We start from the raw sequence: 21,166 nt of genomic DNA on the forward strand, positions 1-21,166 counted from the left end.
GGCTTCTGGAAGGAGTAAGCTTCCCATTATCAGAGGTATACAAGCACTGTTCTGTAGAGGCATGAGCTCAAGAAATGGTGGCTTTTTATTATTTATTATTTATTTTTTATTATGATTAATTTAGGGTGGTTTTTTTTTTTAAGTTTATTTTTAGTAATCTCTACATCTAATGTGGGGCCTGAGCTCATGACTGCTAGATCAAGAGATACATCCTCTTCTGACTGAGCCACCCAGGTGCCCCTAATTTAGGGGTTTTAAGCCTTAGAGCAGTCAGAGGGAAAGGCATAGATGAGAGAAGGAAGTGAACAGAAGCAAGCAACCATGATGGGCTCCAATAAAGTATTCTCTTTTTAAACTGAAATAAGAGGTGCCTGGCTGGCTCAGCTGGTAGAGCATATGTCTTTCAATCTCAGGGTTGTGAGTTCAGGCCCCACATTGGACATGGAGCCTACTTAGTAAATAAACACACAAACTGAAATGAAAGTGGACAATTCTTTGAGGCCTTATTGGACAAGAAAGGACAGGAGGGTTCCTCTTCAGCTGGGCATCAGATTTATCCCTCAAAAACCTACCTGTGAAAAGCAACTAGGTGTCCAAATTCAGGGTCCATGAATAGGTATTTGTAATATCTCCATTTTTGCTAAGAGGATTGGGGGCTCAGAGAGGTTAAGTAATTTGCCCAAGGTCACGCTGCAACTGGGTGACCAAGGGAACATTGGCAAAACCAATTGTAAAACCCTAAAAGTACTTAAAAACTAAGGCCCATCTAGTTCAGTGGTTCTCAAACTTTGCCTGAAGAACTTGCTAAGCCTAAACTGCTTGGGTGGGTCTTAGTAACTTGCATTTTAACAAAATAGCTCCGGAGATGCAGGGGCAGGTATGACTTTGGTGGTGGTTAAGCCCCAGATTCCGAAGACTCACCAACTGGGTTTAATGTCCTACTTACTGGTTTTCTGCACATTTCCATGTGTAAATGTGTAAATGTAAATGGTGTGTGCTGTAAAATGGTGATATTAATACCATGCGTCGTTGTAAGAAATTCCAGAGTTGAATATAATATATTCAATATAATAAAAGCTCCCCCTGCTTGTGTGCACTCTCTCTAGATTTAAAAAAAAGATTTTATTTATTTATTTGAGAGAGAGGGAGTGGGAGCACAAGCGGGCAGGGTGGAAGGCAGAGGAAGAAGCAGACTCCCCACTGAACAGGGATCCTGATGTGGGCCTCCATCCCAGGATCCTGGGATCATGACCTGAGCCAAAGGCAGACGCTTAACCCACTGAGCCCCCCAGACTCCCCAGATAAGTACTACTTAAGTGTCAATTTTTTTTCACCCTATGTTATGGGAAGCTTGCTATTGTCTCCAAAGACATCTTTGTTCAGCCCTGGGCCGTGCCCACTAGCCCCAGGGATGGGGCGGGTTGCAGCAGCCCTTTCAGTTGGATCTCTATACACTCAAGCACAGAATTGACTGAAAAATTCTATTTGGGTTTTTTGGATATAAACCCCCAAAGCCTGAGAGCACACCTCCCTGGCCACTAGAGGGAGCCGTATATGGTGTTTGGAGGCACTGCGGGGATGGGCAGCTGGGGTTCCAAAACTAACTCTCCAATGGTTAGTTTGGGATGGAGTTGGTGCATCTCAGGTCCCAGCTGTTTCTAGCAAGGGTGGGGAAAAGTTACTAACCATAGGCCCTTTCCAGGCTCTAGGGCCAAGGGCTGGAAGCAGGAATTGCTCAGATGCCTCCCCTCCAAGTCTGGATAATATTTTTATTTTTTCTGCTCGGTGCATATGGTAGGATTCAAAGCGCAGAGAATTAGAAGGAGGGGGGGAGGGGCATGATGGAGGAGTTGGAGAAAGGAAACTTGGCTTCTTCCCAGCCCCAAAGCCCCCTGCTGAGCTGCTACTCCCAGATCCCATTGTTTCCTCTAAATCAGCAAATCTCTCCTTCCAGCTTCCAGCCTCTTCCCCTTTCAGACCTGGCCTCCCTCAGGCCCCATCAGCTTCCAAATGTTGTGTATACCCACTTCTGTCTGAGCAAGGATTCCTCAGACCCAAGCACATTTCATTATCTTATTCATTGAACATGCTCCTTTTGGGAGTTTCCGGTGTGTCTAACCCCATGAGAGTCCATGGGGGTGTTGGAGAAGTGATTTAAAAGGATACGAATTTTGATCTCAGGGTGCTCATCAGCTGGGGTGGGGGACATGGACAAACAGGTCAATACATAAATAAAGTAGGTGATTTCAGATACTGTAGTAATCAGAACTACAAAAGAAATAAAATAGGGTGAGGTGATAGAACGTGAAACGGGGGACACTTTAGACAGAAAGGGAAGGTCTCTCTTTAGAGATGGTTTTTGAACACAGTTGGTTAAGTAGAAAGAGTAATAAGTAGTACAAAGGCCATCCAAGAAACAAGCCCAGTGAGGGGAGATTTCAAATTCCAATTTTCCTAAGTGTTCATGAAAACTCCCAGAATGGCCTCTGAGGAATCCCAGAGACTTTGGGGAGGAAGGGGCCTTCGGGTTTATCCCATAATGTGGGGGGTGGGGGGGTGGAGGGGCGCTCTCTAGTGGTGACAAGAGTTAAATTTCACCATCGCTGACCTGGAATGCCTCCTGCTTGTGATTTGACTGGGCTAATTATGAGCTTCACTCATTCCTGTCTCTCCCACACTTATTCATTCAACAGATGCTTACTGAACGCTGCCTATGTGCCAAGAGCTATTCTAGATACTGGTAGAGTTTTGAAACCGACGGTAAATGTCCCTGCCCCCTGGAGCTCACATCCTAAGGAACAGTCTTAAGCCTAGGACTCTAACCCCACCTCACCTCTGCCCTTCACTATTCCCCAGCTAAATCGCCATCCTAATGCTCCAGCAGCCAGATATTGCTCTTCAGGGTCTCTGCACTTACTGTTCCCTTCTCCGGGAAGGCAGGTTCCTGGCTCTTTGCATCGCTGCTTCAGGTCTCATCTCAAATGGACCAAGTTAGAAAAGCATAAACTTATTTATTGCTTATTGTCCCCACTAAAATATAAGAGACCATGAAGGTTACCATTTTCCCGGAATCCCTTAGCCTCGCACTTAATTAATAGACGCTCAGTAAACACTTGCTGAATGGGTTTGAGCATTCATTCATTCAAAAAAATATTGGGTGCAAGCTGGGCTATTTACAGCAGACTCTGATGAACCATTAAATGAACAAATTGAACAAAACAGACAAAAAAAAATCCCCGCCCAGAGCATTCTAAAATTAAAATTACAACCCCCACGGGGCGCCTGGGTGGCCCAGGAGGTCAGGCATCTGACTCTTGGTTTCCACAGGGTAGTGAACTCAGGGTCGTGAGATCATGTCCCCTATCAGGGTCCATGCTCAGCTCAGCTGAGTCCCCTTGGGACTCTCTCCTTCTGCCCCTCCCCCCCACGCTCGCGCTCTCTCAAATAAATAATCTTTACAAATTGCAACCCCTGCACTACTCACCCCCTTTACCCGGCTTTATTTTTTCTATACATTTATCACCTAGACTATTATAATTTACTCCTTGGTGTTTGTGTGCCTCCCCTCTCGAATGTAAGCTCCGTCTAAGGCAGGGGATTTTGTCCTGGAGATCCTGATCACCACGCCCCCCTCAAAGATCAGAACAGTGTTGGCATCAGGTAGTTGCTCAGTAAGTAGACTGAACGAACTCTGGATCTCAGCCTGCTTTTTCCCCCCAGACCTTGAGCCACATAGATCCAAGGGGGAATGGGCCTCAGGAGGCACCAAGAGGTGACCTCAGGCGGCCCGACCAAGGAGTCCGAGCTCCGGTCGAAGGGCCATCGGAGCAGCTGAGGAGATGGGAGGCGCGGACAGCAAGAGCGCCGCGAGGCCCGAAGGCCCTAGAGAGCTTCCAGGAAGAGGCGCGAGCGTTCAGAGAGCCTCGCCAGAGACGGTGGGCGGTGCCGTCCGAGGATACGAGTCACATGACTCGCTCCTGCACCGCCCACCTCCTCGTGGGCGGGGTGTCAGGAATGGACCCGGGGCGTATGCTAATCAACCCGAGGCGGTGGCCAATCGTAGCGCGCGCCGAGCCAGGGCCAGGGATCTTGGACGCTGGCTAGCGCGCAGGCTCGCATCGGGGCTGCCCCGGGCTTTTGCAAGCGGCGCGGCGGGCCTGCGAGCCGGTGCAGCAGCCGCTTCGTCGACCTCCTTTCTCGTTGTCGGCGGCCGGCCGGGTCAGGGCGCGCGGGGAGCAGGCGGCGGCTGCCTCAGGCGGAGGCGGAGGTGCGGCGGAGGGTGGGGGCCGCTGCCTTCGCAGGAGCCCGGGCCGGCCCGCGCCTTTGCATCGTGCTCCATGCATCCGGAGCCCGCCCCGCCCCCGAACAGCAACAGCCCCGAGCTTCCCCTCACCGGCGGCAGCACCACCAGCGGCAGCCGCCGGAGCCGCCGCCGCAGCGGGGACGGAGAGCCCCCGGGGTCGCCGCCACCGCCAGCCGCCGTTACCTACCCGGACTGGATCGGTCAGAGTTACTCCGAGGTGATGAGCCTCAACGAGCACTCGATGCAGGCGCTGTCCTGGCGCAAGCTCTACTTGAGCCGCGCCAAGCTCAAAGCCTCCAGCCGGACCTCTGCTCTGCTCTCCGGCTTCGCCATGGTGAGCTCGGGCTGCCCTACCCTGCCCCCTCTCCAGTCCTGGACGCTCCCGCCCGCAGCCCCGACGGGGCCCACAGGGAGCAGGCCAGGCGGGCCGGGCGAGCTGGGGGTGCGGGGAAGATCTGGGAGAAAGGTGTCGTGGACGCTGAAGGGGGCCGAGGTACTGGACCCGAGGAGAGGTGGGCGACAAGCGACATCTGGTGTGGGAGATTGGGTGTTAGACAAATGTCCAGGGTTGGGGGGCTCAGGTGCCTTCAGATGGGCAACTTTGATGCAGCAAGTGGAGAGAAACAGCAGGATCTTTGAAGTAGATCTGTAAGAAGACAGCCCCACATATGTTCAGGGGCAAAGGAAGGACATAAAGGGTCTCATCTCCGTGGGAGCAGGTGTCAGGAGGTGGGGAGGAGGAGTCGACCCCTGAGCTGTCTTTCTTCTGACTCCACACTTGAGGCCAAAAGGTATTGGGCATGTCCTTTTATCACCTAGTAGAGGGGATTTCCTGACACTTTCTCCCACTGCATTTTCCGAGAGCCTCACCCTAGGGTTTTGACAACCACTCTCCACCCTCAGTTTCTTCTCCAGAAACTTGCACTGAGTCACGGGGTGTGGGGGAGGGGGTGGGACATGTTCCCCTTGAGTGGGCTTTCAACTGATGGGGGGGGGCAGACATCGTTTCCTCTTCCCATGCCAGGCTGGGCTGGAGTGAGAAACAGGCCTCTGAGGGGTGGCGTTCGTGAAGCTGCAGGTTGGGCGGAGAATTGCTCCTAAGGGTGCCTTCAGGCCTGGAGTGTTCCCCAGTAGGCCCTGCAGAACAATTCATGATGATCACTGTGTGACACCAGCGTGTGTGAGGGGTCTGCCCTCCTCTCCCAAGGTTTCTAGCCCAGAGCGCTCATGCCTCCCCAGTGAGTGAGCTAAGCCCTTGGCCTTGAGGGAGGGAGTGGCTGCACCCTCGTGTTTTCTTGGGAGTGTGTCTGGTACTCTCCCTGTGTTCTACAAACAAGTGGGCCAGTGCAGCCTGAACTTCTTAGAAGGCCTGAGCGGGCCCAGAGCACACTGGGCCTCAGTGAAAAAGCCAAGTGATGGGAGTTGGGGAAGAAGAGCTCTCCTAGCTCTCCCCTTGCAGCCTGTGTGACCTCATGCATTTCTCTCTGGATCTTGATTTCTGAATCAGTACATGAAGGCTGCTGCTTAGAAGTATCTCTGACTTTAAGAATTAAATTGAGGGGGCGCCTGGGTGGCTCAGATGGTTAAGCGTCTGCCTTTGGCTCAGGTCATGATCCCAGGGTCCTGGGATCAAGTCCCACATCGGGCTCCCTGCTCCTTGGGAGCCTGCTTCTCCGTCTGCCTCTTTCTCTGTCTCATGAATAAATAAATAAAATCTTAAAAAAAAAAAAATTAAATCGAGGAAGCCCTTGAGAGGGGATGAGAGAATCTGTGTTTGTGTAAAGGAGTGGCACACTAGTTTTTGGTTTAGATCATATGGTGGAATTCTGTTCTGTCAGTCCCAAACCCTTGAGACTAGTCTCTGCCTTTACCTGAAGACTCTCTAAGACTAGCTGACCGTTTACCAATCACTCACCCTGTACTAAGCATTGTTGAGGTCCCCTAAACTTTCACACTAACTCCTCAAGCACCCTTTGAGGTGGTTTTGCCACAGGACCTTCCCAAGGCCATACAGCTAGTCTGCTAGAGCAGGATTTGAACCTGAGTCTGCTGGCAGCCAGAATTGTCTTGGGCACTTAGGCCTTTTGTGGCGTATGGAGTTCTGCTCAGTGTCCAGCCAGGGACATGTTCGGACCACGTCTCCTAGGAAATAAGAGAGCAGGAAAGCTAAGCAAAATAAAATGTTAGTTTAGGGGCAGGGAGTGACACCATTAGCTTTTCACAGCTGTGCTCGGGGTTGAAGATGGTGGCACACCTGTTCCCCTTTTTCTTGGGGTCATCAATTCATAGCTGCCCAGGCCCCTTCCCACTCCAGGAGAAGTGAGGATCTGATGGGTGGCACTTTCCTGCCCTCTGGAGTTGTCTTTGTCCTCGAGAAGCCAGCCTCCTAATCAGATGGCACCTTCCCCTTCCTCCTGCTAAAAACTGCAGGAAGTCAGGAAGCGGGGGTAGGCAGTGGCATTGGGTGGGCCTTGGCTCACCCAGAGTGTATCTTGGGGACGTTTATTTTCCCTGGCCAGGGTGGAGAAGGCTTCCTGGCTCAGCAGATGAACTCCCCAAAGTTCCTCTGGCAGGGAGGGGCTGAATCCCATCACAGCCTCCATTCTGGGGAAGCAGTTGTAAGAGGGTAGCTGTGTTTGCTGTGAGTCTGTAAATCTGTGGGAGAAAGGGAGTTGGGGGGGACAGACAGATCCGAGAGGCAGGCAGGTCTGCCTGTGCGCCACCCCCCACGACAGACACCCAGCCTGGCGAGTGAGCCTCTGAGAGGAAGGGGTGCCACACGACCCAGCACCGTGGAAACAGAGTGAGCGAGTTTCCTGGACTACTCTCCCTTGGCCAGTGAGTCAGCACAACCAACTTCCTGCCCCCAGAGGGCTTCCTTCCTAGAGACCTGGAAAACCAGAGACGCACTGATGTGACCTCTGATCTCTAACAGTGGGAGAGTTGGCAAGGCTGCCAGTCTCACCTGTTCAGCAGGTGAGATTGAGGGAGGGTCTCCCAAGAGCCTGGAGGGATTGAGAGACTCCCCTGGCTCGTGGGTGAAAAGGCCTGGCCAGGTGCCCTGATGTGCTGGCAAGATAGGCTGTGGGATCTCAGATGAGCGGCTCTCTGCTCTGGAGCCAGTTTTCTCATGTGGACAAAGGGGAGACACATCCACATATCCCGCTGTGCCATGGACTTGCGTGAGGATTCATTATGAGTCCCAGTTGGGCCCACAAGAGGTAGAGGAATTTTCAGGATCTGATCATACACACCTTAGCGGGACCCTCTAGTCTGCAGACAAGAGTCCCACTCCTGATGGCATTTCTAGAAACAACAGGCCTTTGCTGGGCTCAGCATCCAGACTCCAAAACCAGGGGCCCTTGATGTAGCATATGGTTAGCATCCTGCAGGTGCTTCTTGAGCCATAGGTACCCTCGTGGGCTATGACTCGGGTCATCTATGCTTCAGTTTATCTCCATGAGAGGCAGCCCCCTCAGCCCGACCCTGTGTTGTGCAGGACCATGGTGAGCCCACTGGCAGTCTTGGTTTGCTGGAGAGGGCAGGCTGTAACATTAGCCTAAGTAGAAGATAATTGGGAAGGTCAGCCTGCTGCTGTAAACAAAATGCTTTCCACGACCTGGGATCAATTATTTTTGGATTATCTGCCTCCTCAAGTTCTCCGCCCGCCAGCACCGTTTTGTTCCCAGGTTCCAGAGCGGCTTCAGAAGTTGCTTGGAATTTCTGTGAAAATTAGTTGGAGGGAATAGCTGAAATCATAAGACATTGAGCCTCTGGGATATGTTCAGAGTTCAGGGGCATGGAGATGAGTGAGAAATTACTGTTTCTACTCACAGGGCTAATTACGAATAGTAATCATTGCTTTTGTTGCTTGGGCTCTTGTCATAGGCCAGACATTGTGCTAAGTGTTTTTACTTGTACCGTCTCTTGTGATCTTCACACAGCCTGGTGAGGGAAGGTGCTTGTCCCAGCTGAAAAACTTGCCCGAAGTTACTTGGCTGGTGAGCTTCAGAGCCCTTGACCCTCGTGTGGCCCCATTAGCTGTGGAAGTGGACTTATCAGAGTGGGAGGAGAGAGCTGGGAGGCTCCTCTATGAGCAAAGAACAAGGACTGAAGCCAGACAACTTGAGTTCAAATTCCGGCTCTACCGCTTAAAACCCCAAGATCCTGGGAAAGTTATTTAATGTCTCTGGGCCTTGGGGCTTCCTTCCCTGTAAAATGGGGATAATAGTAGTACCTACCTCATAGGCTTGGTGTGAGGATTCATTGAGTTAATATTTGCAAAGCACTTAGAATGTACCTGGCCCGGGTTTTCAGGAATCTAGCTCACCCTTGTTCTCATGGGACTGCTTTAAAAGGTTAACTCATTTAGATTCCAGCCAAACCTTGAGGTGGTAGAGTTAGGGCTTGAGGAAGAGCCCTCTGATCAGAGGAAGGATTGGGAACAAAGTTATTTTTTTTTAAGATTTTTATTTATTTATTGAGAGAGAGAATGGTAGAGAGAGAGCATGAGAGGGAGGAAGGTCAGAGGGAGAAGCAGACTCCCTGCCGAGCAGGGAGCCCGATGCGGGACTCGATCCCGGGACTCCAGGATCATGACCTGAGCCGAAGGCAGTCGCTTAACCAACTGAGCCACCCAGGCACCTGGGAACAAAGTTATAAAGATGAGAAATTTAGGGTCTCAGGGAGAGGCAGCAGGACTGGTGTGGCTGGAGTTGAGGGTGTGTAAGGAGTAGATGAGAAAGGTGAATGTGGTCAGGGAAGATGTTACAGGGAGGGCCTTCTGACTTTCACAAGTCTGAATTCTTACGTAGGCAGTAAGGAGCCCTGCAAGGTTTTAAAGGGGAAGAGTTACTTGATGAATTCTAGAATAATCTTGATGATGTTGATGATGTTACTCTTTACTAACTTCGAGGCATGAGCCTGGACCCTTTTCTTTCATTCTTATTTAATCCTTAGTTCAACTCTTAAAGATATGTACTATAGATAGAAAAACTAAGGTTTAGGGCAACCTGGGTGGCTTAGTTGGTTAAGCATCTAACTTCAGCTCAGGTCTTGATGGGGGACCGGGGTGGGAGGGGTGTTCTCTGCTCAGTGAGGAGTCGGCTTCTCCCTCTCTCTCTGCCCCTCCTCCTGCTCGTGCTCTCTCTGTCTCTCTTTCAAATAAATTAATAAAATCTAAAAACAAAAACAAAAGCTAAGGGGTGCCTGGGTGGTGCAGTCGGTTGAGCATCTGTCTTCAGCTCGGGTCATGATCCCGGGGTCCTGGGATTGAGACCCGAGTCGGGCTCCCTGCTCATTGGCGTCTGCTTCTCTGTCTCCCTCTCCCTGCCACTCCCCCCTTATGTTCTCTCTCTTCCTCTCTGTCAAATAAATAAGATCTTTAAAACAAAACAAAACAAAAGCCCAAAGCTAAAAAAACCTAAGTCTCATAGAAACATAGAGGTTAAGCTACCCAGCTAGTAGAATTCAAGAACTGGTAGGTCTGACTTGGAACCATTTCTACTTAACCGCCCTCTGGCTGCTGTAGCTGGTTGATAGCTGGGCTTTTGAATCCTTCCAGATGTGGGGTTTTGCACTCCATGCTGTTTATAAATGGAAATTTGTCGAATGTCCCAAGGGGAAGGAGCTCCCTGCCTAGCTGAGAAGCCTTTTGTAAAACTTCGCAAGTGCCTGTCATGAATTTCTGGAATTTTCAGCTGGGAACCCTGTTGAGTTCTGTTGGTTGTTGGGTTCAGGGCTGGCAAAGGAAAACTCTAGGGTTTCTCAAGGAGGCATGATGGAAATCAGTGTTTGGAGTTGGGGTGGGGTCCCTTGGAGAAGTAAAACTGAGAAGGGTGTAAACAAAAGCCACCAGGTTTCTCTCTAATGGGACTTCAGGGTAGCCTTTCATAAATGTTTTTTTAATTTTTGTAAAGATTTTATTTATTTATTTGACAGAGACACAGTGAGAGAGGGAACACAAGCAGGGGGAGTGGGAGAGGGAGAAGCAGGCTTCCTGCTGAGCAGGGAGCCCGATGTGGGGCTCCAGCCTAGGACCCTGGGATCTTGACCTGAGCCAAAGGCAGACGCCTAACGACCGAGCCACCTAGGTGCCCCAAATCTAATTTTATTTTATTTTTAATCTCTGCACCCAACTTGGGGCTCGAACCCACAACTCTGAGATCAAGAGTCCTACATTCCACCGACTGAGCCATCCAGGCACCCCTTGGGTAGCCTTAGTATACTCCCCAGAAGGACTGTCACAGACTGGTAGGACCACAGACTCTTTTCTTCAGAGGAGGATCTTGGACTGTGATTTGGCAGCCAGCCCTCTTTGGTTTTTGAGCATTGGTCTAACCCAGAAATCAGCCAACTTTTTCTCTAAAGGGCCAGATAGTAAATATTTTCAGGTTTACAAGCCACACAGTCTTGGTGGTAAACTACTCAACTCTGCCGTTTAATTTTTTTTTTTTTTAAGATTTTATTTATTTGTCAGAGAGGGAGAGAGCGAGAGAGCACAAGCAAGGGGAGTGGCAGGCTCCCTGCTGAGCAAGGAGCCCGCTTCTTGCTCAATCCCAGGCCCCTGGGATCATGACCTGAGCCGAAGGCAGACACTTAACCGACTGAGCCACCCAGGCATCCTTCAGTTCTGCCATTTTAGCTGGAAAACAGCCACAGAGGATAGGGAAATGAATGGGTTCGGTTGCGTGTCAATAAAACTTTATTTACAAAAACTGCAGTCTAGAGGCCACGGTTTGCCAACCCCTGGTCTAAGCAGCATCCAAATTTTTGAGCGCATACCCCTCAAAAAAAAATGTTAGTCGTGGGCTCAGTATCGGTATCCTTATGAATGAGATATGCCTTAATATGATACGTATATTACAAACACATAAAAATACAAAATTAAAAAGTTGAAAGGAAGAGCTAAATAGTAAATGAATGTCATTGGAAGTTCTGATGCAGTCTTCCGGATGGATTGCTGAGGATGGTCCACCAGAGATGTCAGAGACATGGGGCTGAAATAACCTGAAGGTCGGGTCTTACCTTCATTTATTTCTTCCAGTGATGTTTTGACCCCTAGAGGGACAAGCCCCAGTGCTGAATGCTGGGGAAACAGAGGGAAATAAGAGTAGAGTGGGGGAAACAAGTCATGTGATTCCGTCTTTAGGACGTGTTTGGTGAGTGCGGTTGGTGGGGGAGCGTGGATGGAAGGACACTTATCACAGTCTGAAAATACTCATTTGCCTAAATGTTCAGGGCCTGCCATCCTCCCTGGGGCCGGGATTTTGCCTTCCTACTTCCCGTGTTCTCTCCAGCGGAGCCTCAAGATGCTTCAAGCACATAGTAAGCTCTCAATACCTATTTCCCACCAATGGGTGAGTGGTCCCGGCCTCACCTGGGAGGCCCCAGAATGGGGATGACTTGAAAGGTAAAACCTGAGGACGCTGGAATTAGAAAGCCTAGGCCTGTCCTCCCCAGAACCTGCAGGTTCAAACTGTTTGGCTTATGAGGTAAATTTGGTGACTTGCAACCAGCATTTTTTTTTTTTTTTTTTTTTTTTTTTTAATAAGAACGGAACAAAAGAGCAGCGTGCATTGCTTGTAAGGATAGGCTCTATCAGCGTCCTTTAAGGAGAAGTATTGTTTGGGGAAACTTTTGTTTCTGTTATAAATGTTTATCTATTTGTAGAATATTTGGAGTACTGGACTGTAGTGGTCAAAAGAGTTTGTAAAAAGAAAAAAAAAAGAGTTTGTAAGCCACTAGACTAGGCCTCGATCATCTCTTAATAGATGGTTTGCATTTGAGGTAGGGCCGGCAGGCTCAGACAGCTCCGGGTGACCCTGGGTGACTGCTCGGCGGCCCTTGTGTTCCAGGCCACGGCCACTCACCCTCCTAAGAGAGTGAGCAGTGAAGCCCAGGCTTAGAAAAGGGACAGTTGGATCTCCCAACTGTGGCCGCTGGGGTTGGGCCAGGCATGGGAGGGCTGCCTCCGAAGGGCCTGGACTTCCAGGCGCCAGGTGGCAGGGGTCTCCATGGAGCCGAGCAGGACTGAGGAGAGGTGGTTGGTATTGGGGTGTAGCAGGCAAATGCCTGGCAAAGCCAGCCAGGCCTCACCCTGTGCAGAATCACGTGGTCCTCTTCTTGGCTCATGTTTAAAACTTGGCATCCTAGTGGCTCCTGTGCAGGGTCCGTGGACCAGCGTGCGGTGGGGCTGGCAGTCTCTCATCCTTCCTGTCCCTTTAGGCCTCATGTGGCCAGGTTCAAGCAGGCCCTTGGCTGGCTGGGAGCTGTTTATTTTGGGTTAACGGGCCCAGCACTCTGGCTATATTTACCTTGCGAAGCTGCTTGCAATCTGATCTGATCCGATCTCTCTGGGACTCAGCTGGGGCCCTGGGAGTTGCCTGCCAGATTCCACAAGGCCCCCTTGACTTTACTCTCCCAACCGGGGGCGGGGGGGATTTCCCAAGAGGGAAGCATTCTGGAAAAAACAGTGACTCGTATTCCCGTGAATGGTTTTTACCAGGATCCAAGACGCGTGCCATCTGTTCGTTCTCCACGTTATACCTTTCCGCAGCCCCATGGTGCTGAACTTGGTCCCCAGTGTGGCAACAGTACATACAGCCGGCCGGTATGGTCAAAGTCCCAGGAATTATCGGGGCTGGTGGTGAGGGTGATGGGGTTTCTTCCAGAGCTTGGCAGCCGGGCCTTTCCTCTTCTTTGGAGTGCCCAGTATTTCAGGCTTTGCTGGGCCCAGCCTTTCCCCAGCTTAAGACCTTAGGGAAGGCTGGCGGGTTCTGGTGTCCCCAGGCTGGGTATGTGCCAGTAGCTATGACTTCTGGTCCTGGATCCTGTGACTGTGACACATGGTATGGAGAAGATGGTCTCTGTCCTGCCGAGGTAGCCATGTGGCCCAGTGTGGTTTGGGGCACACTTTCTCCTTATGCCCCAGGTTTGGAGCTGGGGCAGACCAGGCCCAGAGTGGGGATCCAACCTCGTCACCCACCCCAGAGGGCAGAACCTTGGCTCATGGGGTCCATACTCTCCAGCCTGAGCTGACCGTGTCCAGGGGTTATTCTTCTTTTATTTCTTTTTTTAAATTTTATTTATTTAATCAATTTCTACACCCAACGTGGGCCTCGAACACATGACCCCGAGGTCAAGAGCTGCATTTCTACCACCTGAGCTGGCCCAGAGCCCAGGGGGGCTCTTTCTCTTCTGCTTCAAGCCCCCTGCTTTTCTTTTCAACTAAAATTGATTGAGCACCTCCTGTGGTCTGGCTCTGTGTTAAATGCTTACATGTCAAGACCTCATCCATCAGTCTCCTCAGTGACTGTCTTTGTCTGGGCTGCTGTAACAGGCGGACAGACTGGGTGGCTTATAAACAGCAGACATTTATTTCCTCACACTTCTGAAGGCTGGAAGTCCAAGATCAAGGTGTCAGCAGATTCAGAATCTGTTGAGGGACTGGCTTCCTGACTCAGAGCTGCTGTCTACTCACTGTGCCCTCCCATCCCAGGAGGGGCAAGGGGTTCTCCAGGCTCTCTTTTTTAAGGGCACCAATCCTGCTTGGAGGGCTCCACCCTCACGTCCTCACCACCTCCCAGAGGCCCCACCTCCTAGGACCATCACGTTGGGGGTTAGGATTTCAAGGTGTGAATTTAGAGGGAACATAAACATTCGATCTGTAGCAGCATCCATGCGGGAAAAGCACTCCTATCATCCCTGGGCTTTAGAGCCAAGTGGACTTGAGTTCAGAGCTCCCACTTAGTAGCAGTTCTTACAGCCTCTGGGACAGCTGACCTCACCTCTCTGAGACTGTTTCCTCATTTGTAAAAGAATAATAATGACGTTGCTCATAATCATTGACACTCTATTAAGCTCACTATATGCCAGGTCCTGTTCTAAGGGCTTTATATTCTTTAGCTCATTGAATGCTTGCAACAACCATAAATAGGCCCTTATTTTATAGATGTGGTACAGAGAGGTTGAAATACCTGTCCAGGGTCACCCAGCAGCTTTGTTAAGTGGAGGAACCGATTCATTCTTCCCGGCTACATAGAGGGGGAGACATCATCTGTTCTGTAAGGAAACAGAGTAGTTACCTGTGTATGTCCCCCCCCCAAGTGCTCAGCTCAGGGCCTGATGTACCTAATGGGTGTGGACATTTCCAGTGAGTGAATAAATTTAGCCAGGGGACCTGGGGCGGCCAAGCAGTGGGCTCTCCTGCTTGTCCCTTCTCTGGTTTCAGGTTCTGGGGCAACAGGCCAAAACAGGAAGAGGAAGTGCTGGGGCGGGGTGGGGAGGTGGTAGCAGGAGGCGCGCATTGCTGGAGGGTGCCCCCCTTTTCCAGCATGGGCAGCAGGCCTGGTGACAGAGACCAGGGGGTCTTGGGATGTGTCCCTTAACTCAATGTGCCCTGGTGGCCTGCCCTCACCCGTGTGTACTAAGAAGTCTCAGGATTGGCATTAGGCCACCAGTGGTCTTATTTATTTTTTGTTTTGTTTTTTAAGATTTTATTTATTTATTTGACAGAGAGAGACAGCGAGAGAGGGAACACAAAACAGGCGGAGTGGGAGAGGGAGAAGCAGGCTTCCCGCGGAGCAGGGAGCCCAATGTGGGGCTCGATCCCAGGACTCTGGGATCAGGACCTGAGCCAAAGGCAGACACTTAACCAATTGAGCCACCCAGGCATCCCAACACCAGTGATCTTAAAAAAAGAGTTGAAATCCTTTTTTTTTTTTAAAGAATACATTTTTTTAAATTAATTTATTTATTTATTTGAGAGAGTGAGAATGAGAGAGAGAGCACATGAGAGGGGGGAGGGTCAGAGGGAGAAGCAGACTCCCCGCCGAGCAGGGAGCCCGACATGGGACTCGATCCCGGGACTCCAGGATCATGACCTGAGCCAAAGGCAGTTACTTAACCAACTGAGCCACCCAGACACCCAAGAGTTGAAATCCTGATGGCACTGCCCCAGGTTTATAGGAGTTGGAAAACTCCTGGGCTGAACTGTTCATATGGTCATCCGTTGTGGCAAGTGTAGGGCAAGAGTCTGAATCTCGTTGAAATTGTCTGAAAAGTCCTGTGAATATATATATATATATATATACATATATATATATATATATACCTGGATGTTCTAAGGAGGGTATCCATTATTTTCACCAGATCTCAAAGGTGTCAGACCCCACATCAGCTCTACCCTGTGACCTTCATCTCGCCATGTGCCCTCCTTTTACAGATAAGAGGGGAGGGTTTCGACTAAGGTCAAACAAGGGAGCAGGGGTGGTTCTGGAACCAGGACTCAGGCCCCCAGTTTGGCCTTGCTGTTCTGTCATTCCAAGCGTACCTCTCCAGCAGGAGGGTAGAAACCACAGATTCCATGTAGAGGTAGTAGGTTTGGAGATGAGGTTTCTAAGCTGAAAAATAATAATAAAGCTCCCTTTTATTGAGTGTTTACTCTGTGCCAGGCTCTAAGTATTTTACATGGACCTAAGTATCTTACAAACAACTTAGTCCTCACAACAATCCTCTGATCATGTACCGTTATTCCCATTTTACAGATAAGGAAACCGAGGCCCAGAAAGTTGAAGGAGCTTGCCAGAGTCATGTAGCCGAAGAAAGGGCAGAGGAGGCAAGGTTCAAAGCCAGGCAGCGTGGCTCTAGAGCCCGTGCTCCCAACCACTGGCCCACACTGCCTTTCCAGGCCAAAGGAAGGGTACAGGGAGGTACAAGAAATGAAAGCAAACAGGACCAGGCATTCAGGCAGAAGGAGAGCTAGTGGGGAAAGAAAGAGCCCAGCCCTTCCCCAAGAATAAGGAGGGGTCGGACGCCTGGGTGGCTCGGTTGGTTAAGCGACTGCCTTCGGCTCAGGTCATGATCCTGGAGTCCCGGGATCGAGTCCCACATCGGGCTCCCTGCTCAGCGGGGAGTCTGCTTCTCCCTCTGACCCTCTTCCCTCTCGTGCTCTCTATCTCTCATTCTCTCTCTCTCAAATAAATAAATAAAATCTTAAAAAAAAAAAAAAGAATAAGGAGGGGTCAGGGTAGGCTGGTATGGGGCGAGGGGATACATCTCAGTATAGGACACCCCCCTCCCCCCCGCCGAGCCTGGTACATACATAGCAAACACTTTATGAAGGGTCACTATGCTTAATGGTATTGTCATTGGCGCTTGCTGGCCCAGTCCCTCCAGCCCGGGCAGGCAGACCCTGGCAGTGTGCCCACTGCCCGCAGTTCCCGGCCCAGATCTGATGAGCCGGCTCCTTCACATGGGGGTGATCTGCAAGGGCCCAGGTGAGAAGCATCAGGTGGCAGGCCCAGAATGTGCCCCTGATGACCCTGGGTCCACAGGTCTCCAGGAACTGGGAAGCAGCTAGTGCGTCAGCTGTGGGGCCCGGAGCGGAAGTTAGGGGGGCTGGGGGAGGAGATGGCCCCAGGGCTTGCCAGCCACACTGTAACAACACTGGGCTCTGTGTCTTCTAGGAAGCTTCAGCGTTCCTTGTTGGTTGGTGCACTATGTTCTCAGAAAGGGCCTGGGCCTGACCTGGGAGGGCCTTCATCTCTCTACCCCACCCCTCTCCTTGTCCCTGGAGCAGGGCATGAAGGAGAAGCCTGTGTTCGGGAACAGATGTGGGGCCAGCAGAGAGAGTGGTTAGTGGTTGCTTGCTGCTGCTTCTTTTTTTTTTTAATGAAACGGTATCATAGTAAAATATACATCAGACTTACCATCTTAACTGTGTGTGGTGGTTGGTTTTTAATACCTGGCTGGGTGTTAGGAGCAGTGGTGACTATTTGGGAGATGTTTACCATGTACCAGGGACTCACTCTCACTTAACCGTTGAAATAATCCTAGGAACTACTGTGATATCTTGCTTTTACAAATAAAGAAGTTGAGGCTCAAGAGAGCTCAGTGATTTTCCCACGGACATGTGGCTAGCAAGTAGCAGAACTGGGATTCAGGGCGCCTGGGTGGCTCAGTTGGTTAAGCGACTGCCTTCGGCTCAGGTCATGATCCTGGAGTCCCGGGATCGAGTCCCGCATCGGGCTCCCTGCTCAGCAGGGAGTCTGCTTCTCCCTCTGACCCTCTTCCCTCTCGTGCTCTCTATCTCTCATTCTCTCTCTCTCAAATAAATAAAATCTTTTAAAAAAAAAGGAACTGGGATTCAAATCCAGGCGGCCTGGACTCCAAACCTGCTATTCACTAGTACTCTCTCAACCCTGAGTGAGTGGGTCCTGTTATCCCCACTATATAGATAGGGAAACTGAGGCTCAGAGAGGCCAGGTGACTTGCCCAGGGTCCGGGAGCTTGACGGGGAGCCAGGATTTGAGTGCGGCTCTATGGGCCGTGACGGTCCTGGCGCTCAGCCCGCCTCTCCCCTACCCCCTAGGTGGCGATGGTGGAGGTGCAGCTGGACGCCGACCATGACTACCCACCGGGGCTGCTCATCGCCTTCAGCGCCTGCACCACAGTGCTAGTGGCCGTGCACCTGTTTGCGCTCATGATCAGCACCTGCATCCTGCCCAACATCGAGGCGGTGAGCAACGTGCACAACCTCAACTCAGTCAAGGAGTCGCCCCATGAGCGCATGCACCGCCACATCGAGCTAGCCTGGGCCTTCTCCACCGTCATCGGCACGTTGCTCTTCCTGGCCGAGGTTGTGCTGCTCTGCTGGGTCAAGTTCTTGCCCCTCAAGAAGCAGCCGGGGCAGCCCCGGCCCACCAGCAAGCCCACGGCTGGCGGCGCGGTGGCCAGCGTCAATGGCAGCACAGGTGGCATCACCCCCGGCCAGGCTGCCGCCATCGCCTCCACTACCATCATGGTCCCCTTTGGCCTGGTCTTCATTGTCTTTGCTGTCCACTTCTACCGCTCACTGGTCAGCCATAAGACGGACCGACAGTTCCAGGAGCTCAACGAGCTGGCCGAGTTTGCCCGCCTGCAGGACCAGCTGGACCACAGAGGGGATCACCCCCTGACACCCGCCAGCCACTACGCGTGAGCCCTTCTGGGCTCGGGCACGTCAGATCTCTGGCCTCACGCCACTCCCCACGACCTCGCCCTGCACCGGCCTCAAGGACAGCCAGCTCAGAGGATCGGGCTTTTGTAAGGGGGCGGAGAGTGGGGGAAGAGGCTTTTTTTTTTTTTCTTTTTAAGAGAAACGACTGCACTTTGAAACTTTCCTCGGAGAGAATGAGCACTTCCTCTTCTTCCAGCTTCGGGGTCACCTCCTGGTAGGAGGCCACCAGTGGGAGCCAGAGTGGGGACAAACGCTCCCTTTGTCCCTCCTCCTCCCTGTGTCCGTGCCACTTGGATGCTTCTTGTCTTTTCTGTCTTGACCTCCCTCCCCGTTCAGTGTCATGTGTGTGTGTGTGTGTGTGTGTGTGTGCGCGCATGCACATAAATATACTCATAAGGGATACCTCTTGTGTGTGTATTTGTTGGGTCTGGACTGCCTGGTATTATTTCTCCTGGTGCCCCAATCAGGTGAGCCTCTAAGCAAAAAAAAATTTTTAACATTTGATTTTGAAAAATTTCAAACCTACAAAAAAGTTGCACAAATAGTAACTGAAATACATAGACAGTCTATTCTTGTCATTCACAGTGGTTGTGTTCTAGGAATTAGTGGATATCGAACCACTGCTCCTGTGGGGTTAGGTTCCTATGAGCCTTTGGTCATGATATTCTGCCAGGCATTCAGTAGGTAATCTTGTTTTATGTGTTTCTGTCTGTTTCTGTTTTGTTTTAATTTTTAAGTAATCTCCGCACACAGCGTGGGGCTCAGACTCACAACCCCGAGATCAAGAGTTGTGTGCTCTACCAACTGAGCCAGTCAGGCACCCCATGTGCGTTTCTATTTAAAGATGCCTTATTTAATACACATTGTTGATTCATGAGCAATGAACTCACTTGTGGCTAACAGCACAATAACCTGTACCTAAATGAAGCTTTTCCAAGAGGCATTTTCTCTGTAAGGCACATCACTGCCTTCTTTTTAAAGATTTTATTTTTTTAAAAGTAATCTCTACACCCAACATGGGGCTTGAACTCACAACCCTGAGACTAAGAGTCGCACGCTCCACCAACTGAGCCAGCCAGGTGCCCCACTGCCTTCTTTTTAAATAGCAAAATCACTGGAGCGCCTGGCTGGCTCAGTTGGTGGAGCGTGCGACTCTTGGTCTCAGAGTCATGTAGTTCAAGCCCCATGTTGGGCATGGAGCCTCCTTAAAATAAAAATTAAAAACAAATTTTAAAAATGGTAAAATCACCAACAAAAAGCACCAAATGTGAAAAGCGTGGCCCTAAATGGTAAAAGGACACTTGTTTAGGAAGGCTGAGACAAGAAGGCAGAGTGGCGCCTGTTTGAACTAGCAAGTAGGAGATTGGCAGATACTGAAGCTGTGAATGAGGAGGATGAGCTGTGTGTTTCTCTCCCGAGCCCACATCTCTTAGTTGCAGATACCTTCCTTCATGTGTAAATACTTCCTCCTAAAACCAAGGATGTTCTTCTCCCTAACCTTAATTCACTGATCAGATTCAGGAAATTTGACATTGATGCAGTACTATTTAATGGGACGTTCGTGTTCAGTTTTCCACTTGTCCAGATCATGTCCTTTCTAGCCATGATTTTTCCTTTCAGGCTCATGTGTTGCAGTCACTTGTCACATCTCTTTGGTTGCTTTAAATTTGGAGCAGCCTTTTCTTGTCCTTTCTAACATTGACATTTTTGGAGTCCAGGCCTGTGGTTTTGTAGAATGCTACCTCAATCTGGTTTCCCCCATACTTTCCCGCAGTTACGATCAGGATGTGTGTCTTGGCAGGAATATTTATCTCTGTTTTGCAGATGGCAGAAATTGTTGCCCAAAGAGGTTAAGTGATTGGCCAGAATTCTAACCTGGAGAGTCTGGCTCAGAGCCCAGCTCTGACAAAAATCTTATATGCTGATTTTGTCTTTGCTTAAGAAATTGGGAGATCCAGCAGTAGCACTGGTCCCACTTTCTCACAGAGCAACAGTGAGAAGGCGTGGAGTTACAGCCACCCCCTTCCCCAGGCCCCAGGAGATGTGTTTGCCACAGTCCCCACCACTCCCTCTTGTCTCACACCAGGCCAGCTTTGTTTATGTTACTTGCCTGGCCCCCCATGGTCCCAGAAACACAATACAGAACGTGGTTTTATAAAAACAAAGTCCTCTGACTGAAGTGAAAGTTGATTGGGGAAAAGTGTGGCCTTAAGTTCTTGTCCTGTGCAAACCTGGACATGCTAATAGCAGCTGTGCGGGCTGAGTGGGGCAGAGGGCCTTCCTTTTTTTTCCTATTGTAGCTTCTTGCCTCCATCTTGCATCACACACACCAGGACCCACCCTCCCCGGTCCCTGGACAGCCCCCTAACTAGGACTGAATAGTGGGGAGCAGGGGCCCCTGTGTGAAACTCTCCATTGCTCCCTAGAGAAGACCTAGCCATCTTCCATGCATTCCCCTCCCCCACCCCCTCCCTGCTTCTGCAGGGACCTGGGAGCTGGCTGCAATAATACCCGGCCCATGACTCTGGTGTTAGGTGTTCCTTCCTAAACTTGCCCCAAGTCAAGAATCACCAGATTGGCTTGTAAAATGTAGATTTCCAAGCCTTTCCCCTGGAAAGTTGGTCTGGGTAGATCTAGAATCTGTATTTTTTGGGGGCGGGGAGGACCAGAGGGAGAGGGAGAGAGACTCTTAAGCAGGCTCCATGTCCAGCACAGAGCCCAACATGGGGCTCAGTCTCACGACCCTGAGATCATGACCTGAGCCAAAATCAAAAGTTGGATGCTAAAAAAAAAAAAAAAAAAAAAAAGTTGGATGCTCACCCGACTGAGCCACCCAGGCACCCCTAGAATCTGTATTTTTAACA

The 21,166-nt window shown here is 50.6% G+C and overlaps 2 protein-coding genes across 14 annotated transcripts in view; one reads left to right on the forward strand and one right to left on the reverse strand.

Moving 5' to 3' along the window:
• Window positions 1-4,101: 4,101 nt before the first annotated feature.
• Window positions 4,102-21,080, forward strand: LOC112837387 (calcium release-activated calcium channel protein 1). The gene is made up of 2 exons (XM_025889627.2): window positions 4,102-4,637; window positions 17,676-21,080. Exons 1-2 carry the CDS (start codon window positions 4,338-4,340, stop codon window positions 18,282-18,284), a joined length of 909 nt encoding a protein of 302 aa, XP_025745412.1. The 5' UTR covers window positions 4,102-4,337; the 3' UTR covers window positions 18,285-21,080.
• Window positions 5,092-21,166, reverse strand: part of MORN3 (MORN repeat containing 3) — a 30,019-nt gene continuing 13,944 nt past the window's right edge. Inside the window, exons 5-9 of one of the 13 annotated variants that reach the window (XR_012374880.1) lie at window positions 15,636-15,705; window positions 14,281-14,365; window positions 6,784-6,958; window positions 6,344-6,445; window positions 5,092-5,440 (exon numbers count right to left, since the gene is read on the reverse strand). The gene's annotated coding sequence lies outside the window, so the exon portion shown is untranslated. Of the gene's footprint in view, window positions 5,441-6,343; window positions 6,446-6,783; window positions 6,959-11,315; window positions 11,391-13,582; window positions 13,702-14,280; window positions 14,366-15,351; window positions 15,369-15,544; window positions 15,706-21,166 lie in introns of those variants that run through there. The other 12 variants (XR_012374889.1, XR_012374884.1, XR_012374881.1 and 9 more) reach the window with 12 other exon arrangements.

Source organism: Callorhinus ursinus, unplaced genomic scaffold, assembly GCF_003265705.2.
Source record: "Callorhinus ursinus isolate GAN/ISIS: 27379988/994484 unplaced genomic scaffold, GSC_fseal_2.0 scaffold41, whole genome shotgun sequence".
NCBI lineage: Eukaryota > Metazoa > Chordata > Mammalia > Carnivora > Otariidae > Callorhinus > Callorhinus ursinus.

Bases quoted from the DNA above. Each gene is read 5' to 3' on its own strand.
- LOC112837387 (XM_025889627.2), top strand. From the start codon at position 4,338: ATGCATCCGGAGCCCGCCCCGCCCCCGAACAGCAACAGCCCCGAGCTT. The intron at 4,638-17,675 runs GTGAGCTCGGGC...CCTACCCCCTAG, and splicing joins TGCTCTCCGGCTTCGCCATG to GTGGCGATGGTGGAGGTGCA.